This window comes from Quercus lobata, chromosome 5, assembly GCF_001633185.2.
Source record: "Quercus lobata isolate SW786 chromosome 5, ValleyOak3.0 Primary Assembly, whole genome shotgun sequence".
Lineage (NCBI taxonomy): Eukaryota > Viridiplantae > Streptophyta > Magnoliopsida > Fagales > Fagaceae > Quercus > Quercus lobata.
The window spans coordinates 17470028-17479514 of record NC_044908.1 but is presented as its reverse complement, the minus strand read 5'-3'; the positions used below and the strand labels follow the sequence as shown (position 1 = coordinate 17479514).

The 9487-nt window shown below is 36.8% G+C and overlaps 1 protein-coding gene across 1 annotated transcript; it reads left to right on the top strand.

Moving 5' to 3' along the window:
* The first annotated feature begins 908 nt into the window (after window positions 1-908).
* On the top strand, window positions 909-1388 carry LOC115990092 (LRR receptor-like serine/threonine-protein kinase IOS1). The gene has a single exon (XM_031113955.1). It carries the CDS (start codon window positions 909-911, stop codon window positions 1386-1388), a length of 480 nt encoding a protein of 159 aa, XP_030969815.1.
* The last annotated feature ends 8099 nt before the right edge of the window (window positions 1389-9487 follow it).

Sequence of the window (9487 nt, the reverse complement as noted above, 5' to 3'; positions counted from 1 at the left end):
GGTTATCTTCTCAAAGGCAGCAATAAGTTACTCTCTCATTTTTGGCTATCTTCTCAAATGCAACAACTCTTTACTCTCTATCTCTCTCTTCGCTCCTTCTTGAAGGCGGCAAAACATTACTCTCTCCTCCTTGTTTATCTTCTAGAAGGCGGCAATCATTTACTCTCTCCTCCTTGGCTATCTTCTTGAAGGAGGCAACCATTTACTCTCCCCTCTTTGGTTATTTTCTTGAAGGCGACAACACTTTACTCTGTCCTCCTTGACTATCTTTTAGAAGGCGGCAACCCTTTACTCTCTCGTCCTTAGTTATCTCCTCTAAGGTGGCAACCCTTTGTTTTCTCCTTCCTCTTGCGTTCCTCCCAAGCGAAAATCTCTTTTTTCTTTTTTGGTTTCACGCTCTATTTCTCATCTCCCCATAGGAAGGACCCTTGGGCCAAATCCATCAAATTCTTTACATCTTTGTTTATTTATAAAACTCTTTTTCTATTCCCTCTTGAATTAGGAATACATTACTTCTTTAACAAGGAATAAATTTAACAAATAATAAACTTTCTTTCCACACCAAAAAATAGACTTTTCTTCTATACCAAGGAATAGTTTTTCCTTCTATATAAAGAAAACCCAAATTAATTTTTTTCTTCTTCAACTAAGAAACCTAATTAACTTTCCAAGTTACAATTGAAATTTGAGACAATTTCCCAACAAATTCAATTACTCAAAGTCCCTAAAATATCATACATAGTTATCATAAGAAATTTTCGTTGATATACGACAATTCTTGAAGTTTTCAAAAAACCCGTTGCTATTAAAGTAACTAGAGAAGAAGAAATTGTCAAACACACATTTTGGTCAGAGATACTAATATTTTTAAGTTTACCTAATTCAAACTACAAAACTAACCATAAAACATGGAATTAGATCATTTAATTACCTGGTTATCTTTTTGCTTGGGTATGGATTATGTAATATCTTTGGCTTACAGGTACTATGCAACAAACTGGTTGACTGAGAAGAGTGATGTTTTCAGCTTTGGAGTTGTTCTATTGGAAATAATCACAGGACGACTTGCAATCACTAAAGCTCCGGAGAAACTTCATATAATTAAATGGGTTAATTCCATGCTTGAAAGAGGGGATGTTAAGAATATTGTGGATCCAAGGTTAGCAGGAGACCTTGACATTAATTCTGTTTGGAAAGCAATAGAAGTGGCAATGGCTTGTGTGTCTCCCAATTCCATCCAAAGGCCAACTATGACTTATGTAGTGATGGAATTAAAGCAATGTTTGGCAATGGAATTGGCTCGGATGCATGAGGGCTTTGAGATAGATTTAGACCAAATCAGTGGAATGAACTTTGTGCATACTGGAAAAACTCCCTTGGCAAGGTAGTAACCAGCAAATAGGTACCAAAATTCTCACATGGAAAATTGTACGCAATATGTGCATAAAAATAATAGGCGGTTGCGTACAAATGGCCCGTTATCAAATTGCCGCCTTTGTGTGGTTTGTATTCAGGGTTGGATCTTCAATTTACGCTATGCAAATAAATAAAAGAGTTGTTGTGATGGTGGACCAGATAGTGATAATCATATGGTCTACAGTTTAGAAACAAAATAGAATATATAGCAGCAATATTATAACTATTTGTTGCTCTCTGCCATTTTGTGAAAATTGTAAATAGTAGCACCATCATACATAAATTATCAAACCAAATAACATTTAGTTTTTTTTTTTTTTTTTTATGAGAAATAACATTTAGTTAGTAAGATATTAAATACTTCTTTCCTAACTCAATTATAAGAGATCAAATATGGTTATATTTTATATCAGGGAGAAAGGTAAAAACTAATCAACAAAAATATATAATATACATTTTTAACATATGTTAAATATAGGTGGGTCAACTTGGATTAAGTGGATCCACAAATCTCTTGACCCAAACCTGACTTGACCGGTAACAAAAAAAGAAAAAATTGGTAACCCAACCAAGCTCATCAACCCCTAAAAACAAACCTAACCTACCGGGTTGGGTTGAGTTACAAGATATTATGAGTATCTAAGATATATTATGATTGCATATTTATAAGTATCTGAAATTTGGGGTTTTTTAGTTACAAGATTGGGTTAAAATATCCAAAAATGTTGACTAGATTTAGGAGTGGATAAAATTTAGCGACAAAACTAGTTATAACCTAAAACTACAACTTCCTTTGAAAAAATTAATATTATTACATATTTTGAAAATCTAACATTTAGATTGCTTACACTCTTAATATACATGTCAAATTTTGTTTCAATCAGATATTATTTAATATATGATCAATAAGCTTATATTCTATATATAATTTTAAATTACAAAAACTTGCAATTTCAGCAATTTATTAATGACATAATTATTAATCTTTAATTTTTTAGAAATTTAGGAAATATGAAAGAGATAAAAAGAAAATATAATTCAATTGTGAATTTGTCAAAATTCACTTTCAACAAAAAAATTTTAGCTTTGGAAATACCTGATGCTGGACGATTTAAAAATTTTACCCATTCAGAGTCTTTAAACACGTCACAATGTAAACATATAAATTATAATCCTCCTCTCATAATTTCACTTATCTATAATGACGACAGTAGTTTGAGTAACATATATATATATATATATATATATATATATATATCATTGATTTCGTCATAAGAAAGAAATAAGGCTTTTTTTATTTTTTATTTTTGGCTATAGTCAGGTGTGGTAGAAAGCAGGAAGAAGCAATGAGCTTGAGTCTTGTACCTCTTGATTAGGATTTTATTGAAGACATTGATCTGATCTATTAGGTAGCACAAATATAGGTTTCTTAAAAAATAAAAAATAAAAAAGCACAAATATAGTGTGATACTGCAGGGGTCAAGTCAAGTACATCTTGCAAAAATTTTAATAGGTATAGTTTGATTACAGATTTGGATAGACGGACCATATTAAATCATTTGACAAAGTAGCAGACTTAATTTAACCCCTTTTAAAAAAATGTATCTTAATTCCTTTGAAAAATGTATTTTATCTTGTCTAAGACTATGTATCTCTTTTTTTTTTTTGGATAATTACAGTAAACCCACTTGAGATTTGGCCCGTTTTCACGTTGCCTACCTGTGGTTCAAAACTTATCACTTTGCCCACCTGTACATCAATCCGTTACCCCCCCGTTACCCACCTCACCCTCAGACGTTAGAAAAACACCCTTTTATGCCAAATTAGAACATTACGCGGATCAAACAACACGAACTCACTCTCTTTTCCTCATGAGCCCTACAAACGCGAAAATCCCTGTAACGCTGGGGTTTTGATTTTTCTGATCGTGCTTTCGTGTGAGGGTAAGGTTCTGACTTTGGGTTGTCTTGAGTCGTTGAATATTCGAAGATAGATCATCACTAAGTACGACATTTCTGCTTTATGGTTCTGAGCTGGGATTTCAAGTTTTGATGATAGCGTTGATTCACAGGAAGTTGATAATCGATGTCTTCTTCGAGTGGAAATTACTCAGGTTCATGTGGGCATTTGTGTACATATGAGACTTGTGCGCTGAGAACAAGTCTGACAGTGGATAATTTTGGGAGAAGGTTTCTGGGTTGTAACCGATATAAGGTAAGTATACTTTTTGCTTAATCTAGCTTATTCACATGAGATTGGAATGTGATGTGTTCAATTCAATTTATGAACAGATTGGTCCCAAGTGCCCTTTCTTTAGATGGATTGATAATCCCACTTGTGTGCGTGGGAATGAAGCTGCCCATTTGGTGCAACAAAAGTTGGATTTACTGCGGAGTGAGCTACAACTTGCATGTGAAAGGGAAAGAGAAGCTACCCAGGCAGCAGCAGAAGCTACCCAGGCAACAGCAGAAGCTACCCAAATGGTAAAAATTGCTCAAGACAGGGCAGCAAAAGCCATTGAGAGGGAGAGAAAGTTTCGAGCTTCCTCTGTTCAAGCCAAGGAGATAGCAGTGAGAGCTTTAAAGCAAGAGAGAAAGTGCAGAATTGCACTAATTCTGTCATGGTTTTTTTTTTTTTTTTTTTGGTTATGTTGTTTTCATGTTTTGGCTCAAGTGAAAATGTTGGAATGATGAGATTGAGTCTGCCTGATGGGTTGTAATATAAGCTAGTCCTCAATTGTATTGTAATAGAACTATGAAAGAATTTTTTGAGAATGAGAACTATGTAAGGTGGTAGATGCTATTGGCTTGAAGCCACTTAATAATATAAGCCTTTTTAAGATAAAGTGTTATTTATGTTAGATGCTGTTGGTATTTTTGTTTAAAGTGAATTGGCTACTTGTGAGCTGTGAGCTGTTGGTGTTGGTGTTTTGTTGGATGTTGTGAGCTGTGTTGGTTTGTGCATAAAGTACATTGTGTGAAGACAATTGTATTGAAAGTGAGTTTAAAGTGCATTGTGTGAAGACAATTGTATTGTGTGAAGACAATTGTGTTGAAAGTGAATTTAAAGTGCATGACAATCTGTCAACTTGCAAGAAAAGACAACAAATTCAACACATACACCTGCTATTCAACACATACACCCTGCACACATAAACAAACTCATATGACAAACTGCAATAATCAGATCAATAATTCTGAACACCTGTCATTAAGTTGGGAAATTGTATACATATTTTAAGGTGGCATTGAATAGTTTTTCATCAACCACCAGTAAATATAAGGCATTTGGTACAACAACCAAAACAGTTGCAGCTGCCCAATGTTTACAAAACTTACAAAAATACAAAAAATGTTTGAACAGCTATATCAAAAAGTGTCTTGCCATTGTTCGCCCTGCCTAACCCTAACACTACATAAAACCCTAACACTACATAACCCTAATATATTATACATAGCAACAAAAGTGTCTTGACGTAGTCTTCATTTACTGCCCCTGCCTCTCCCACCACAGCTGGCCTTTCCACCTCTTGTTCTACATTTCTGAGCTCTAGCTGCATCACCCCTTCCTTTCAAAGCAGCTCCTCTGGTAGCAGGTGGTCTTGTAGGCTACAAAGTACAAGAATTCACATGTTAGCTACCAGCATCACAGTTTTATGAATAAAACATCAAACCTAACACTACAATACCTGTGATGATAGTGGTCTACTGTCCCATGTTTCTACAGGGGTGTGTGGTGTTGGTTGGCTTAAAGAGAACCAAGGAGCTCCTCTAACTGTGTACCTGAAGTCTGAAGAGTACCATTGACTTGGGTTCTGTGACCATGGAGCTGGTGGCCCTAACCATGGAGTTTGTGGCTGTGGAGCTGGAGCTTATGGCTGTGACCCTATTGCCTAGTTGGATGAGGCCATAATGTAAGGCTGATGTGTTGGTGGGGGCTAAGCTGAGGATTGGGTCTATGATGAAGATGGGGTCTAGGATCCTTGTCTGTGTGTAGAAGGTCTTCCACTTCCCTGCAACCAAATATGAGCATGTTTTTACAGTGTCAGTTATTGGAATTTTGCATTTGAATAAAAAAATTTTGTAAAAACTTATAGATTTCCCTTTCTGCAATCTCTGCCTCCTCTCCCATGCTGTCTCACCAGTGACATTGGCCTTACATTGTGCCCTTCCTGTTGACACCTTCCACACCTTACTGGCCTGTTTCCTCTAGACACCTTATAAGGGTTCGGCTCATCAGCATCTCTCTTCCTCTTCATGGGTGGCTTGCCTGGTGGCTTATAGACAGTAGGTGCAACAAGCTTGGGTTGGCCACTTGACATCCACTCAGACTAGCCAGGCATGGGAGGTATGGGTGTCTTGTATGTCTCCACATAAGCATCCTTGTAGTAGCATGGATGGGTGTAGTCTTCTAGTTTCTCACGATTCACAATAATGGTTGCAACTCCATGCTTACAAGGGATTCCTGTCAAGTCCCATACTCTACAACTGCTTGTCCTATTTACCAAGTCCACCACATGCCTTTCCCTCTCATTGTCAACCTCATACACAAACCTCTTAGAAGGAACTGCACAGAAACTCTTACACTCTAATTTTAACTGCTCCAACTTTTTTTGTATGCTTGGACACAAATTGCCACCATACTTTTCTATACCAGCCTTCTTTATATACAACCTGCTCATAAGCCTAACTCTGATCCACTCCAGCATTGATAAGATGGGCTTGTCTCTAGCCTTCACAATCATAAAGTTAAAACTCTCACTCAGATTGTTTACCATTCAATCTGTCAAAGCTCTTGAAGAAAAGTGGGATCTGGTCCACTGTGCAGGCTCTATATCAGCCAGGTACTGCCAAGCTTTTTCATCCAGACTCTTAAGATGGTCCATCCCTCTCTCAAATTCCCTGGCTGATGTTGTGCCAGCACACCTCTACAGTACACTCTTCAACTTCATGCCCTTGTGGTTAACCTTGAAGTTGTTGTATATGTACTTCACACAATACCTGTGCTCCACAGTTGGGAATAGAGTCTCCATTGCAAGTAAAAGGCCCTGCATTCAAGTAAGCATTCAATGTTAGCAAGTAAGCATGTAAAAAGGTAAGCATGTAATGAAGTCATGAACATGAGCTAGATGATAATACCTTCTGCCTGTCACTGATGAATACCAGATTGAGCTCATTTGGCCTGCCAATGTCATCAGCAAACTGCTCCAAGAACCAGGTCCAGCTATCCTTGTTCTCTTGCTCAACCACAGCCATTGCCACTAGGAATATATTGTCATTTCCATCCTTGGCAGTGGCAGACAATAATTGCCCACCAAACTTACCCTTCAAGTGGCATCCATCCAGCCCAACAAAAGGTCTACAACCATCTAGAAAGCCAACCTTCTAAACATTGTACCTAATGTAGATCCTTTTAAACTTGGGCTCTGCATTCTTATTTTCCATCTCTGTTTGCAAAATCACCCTACTTCCTACATCTGTCCTTAATATCAATTCTGCATAATCTCTAAGTAGGCCATACTGAGCCTCTTCATTCCCAGTAATCAGCCCCCTAGCTGCCTTCCTTGATCTATACACATGACTAAGACTTAAATCAACTAAAATCTTTTGCATCACATGGTGCTTAACACCTGAGACCTCCCAATTAGGATTCTTACCAAAATCCTCCAAATACCTCTTTGCCACATAGGCTGATGTAACTTGCCCATTTTTAAATGATAGGGGGGAGGTACACTTAGGATAAAGTGTCTTGATCTCAAATGTGCACTCTCCAGTCACCATTGAGGCATAACACCTCCATCCACAATTGTTCTTATAATGTACAGAAATCTTCTTCTTCTCATTCAACTTCCACTTGACATCAATGTGATTCTGAATCACATACTCCCTCAAAGCCTTCCTAAACACCTGGGAGTTTGGGAACTTCATCCCTTTTGCCAACCTAACATTTTCCATATCAGTCCTCTCATTAAACTCCAAATTGCCGGGCCCCTGCTCATCATCAGAACTATCCACACTTGCAATATCATCCTCTAAAGCTAGTTCAGCCCACTCTTCATCTAAATCTATGTTTGGAGGAGGAACATTGCTTGGGCCAGCTGCATCTGTGTTTGGCTAAGGTGTATCAGTGTTTGGATGAGGTGTATCAGTGGTTGGAACAGTGTTAGGCTCATGTGGCACTGTGTGAGGTGGAGAAGACTCACCAAAAATGTCATCAACAAAGTCTTCTCCTTCCAGACCTTCATTCAACCAATCAAACTCCTCCTCCACACCATCACCCCCTGTAGCAGCTCTTGCACCACTCCCTACACTAGCCCCTGCACCCCCTATAGCAGCCCCTGCACCCCCTATAGTAGCCCATGCACCAGCTCCTACACCAACCCCTGCACCATCAGGAACTTCAACTGCAAGTGGAGCATTACCACTCTCCACATACAGTATGATGGTGTCTCTTGGCCCTCCCTCATTAGGCTTCCACAAGGGTTCCACATCTTGATCATCTTCTATGAGCCTTAAGTCTTGCTCCAAGTTGCCCCCAGGACCTAAATAATGAACCCTACACGGTTCATCAATCCCCAATTCCTCACATATACCTTTTATTTTAAAATAACCAAGCAAATCAGCATCCCTATACACTATTTCAACTTTCCCACCAAAGTACTCTAAACTAGGGTTCCACACAAAAGCACCCCCATAATGTACCTCCAATTTCACTTCAACATCCATCTGCAATAACAAATTACAAGTTGACACGTATACAATTAAAAATTAACAATTAAAGAATTGTAAACAACAAAAGAGGCAAAAGAGTAAACAGTTGCATGTTTCAGTTTTGCTTTTGGGATGCAACGCACACAGAGGGACCACATTTTCTGCTTTTCTTTTGATTTTGATTCTGTTTTACTAAATAGCACATGCAAACACTAAAAATTTCAACCCAATAGAAACTTGGGTCCATTGTGAGACACAATGACCACGATAGACAAAGTGCCCATAGACAAAATGCCCATAAACAAACACAAATCCAAAGAACAGGTGGTCACATTTTTCATAAATATCAACAAACACAACCAATATTCTCATTCCATTACATGTAACATTGACCATTGATTGATTACTCAAAAAATAAAATAAAACAATCACAAGCCCAAAGTAAAAACCCAAAGAGTGACTGATTTCTTACCAGGATTTTAGTCACTCGAACAACCCGTTGCTCGTCTAGGTTTACACTTGCAGCAGTATGTCAATATCAGATGCAGAATGAATTTTTCGTGTTTGTAGGGCTCGTGAGGAAAAGAGAGTGAGTTCGTGTTGTTTGATCCGCGTAATGTTCTAATTTGGCAAAAAAGGGTGTTTTTCTAACGTCTGAGGGTGAGGTGGGTAACCAAAGGGGGGGGGGGGGTAACAAATTGATGTACAAGTGGGCAAAATGATAAGTTTTGAACCACATGTAGGCAAAGTGAAAACGGGCCAAACCTCAGGTGGGTTTACTGTAATTATCCTTTTTTTTTATACACTAAGACTATGTATCTTAAATTTACAGGAATATAGTATATATTTTTTCTTAAAAAAACTAATTATTTTATAGGAAAATGCATTCCAATTTTCCTTTACTTTGCAAATTGATTGTAATTAACGTATAACCCCATGCATATGCATAGATACATTTAAAAATATACAATAAGATGCCTAATATAATTCTTATATATTATATATATATATATATAATTAAAATACTATTTATAGTTGTTTCAAAATAAAATACTATTGATAGTTATTTTTATATTTTATTAAATTTTTAAAAAAATTTATAAGGATATTATTAGGCATAAAATGTAAATATTCCATTTTTAAAAAAAAATTATTGTGAAACACTTTTTGTTTAACCATTCATTTATTTTAAACTTTTTGGTTTTTGTATTTAATAACTCACTTGGATAAATATTTATGATTTGATCCCATATTTGATTCTAAAATTAAGAAATAAAGCTCTTTAAGAATAAATAATTTAGGACACATGGCGCAGAATTAAAACTCTAATTTGAGTTTCTCTCAATTTCACCTATTATTAT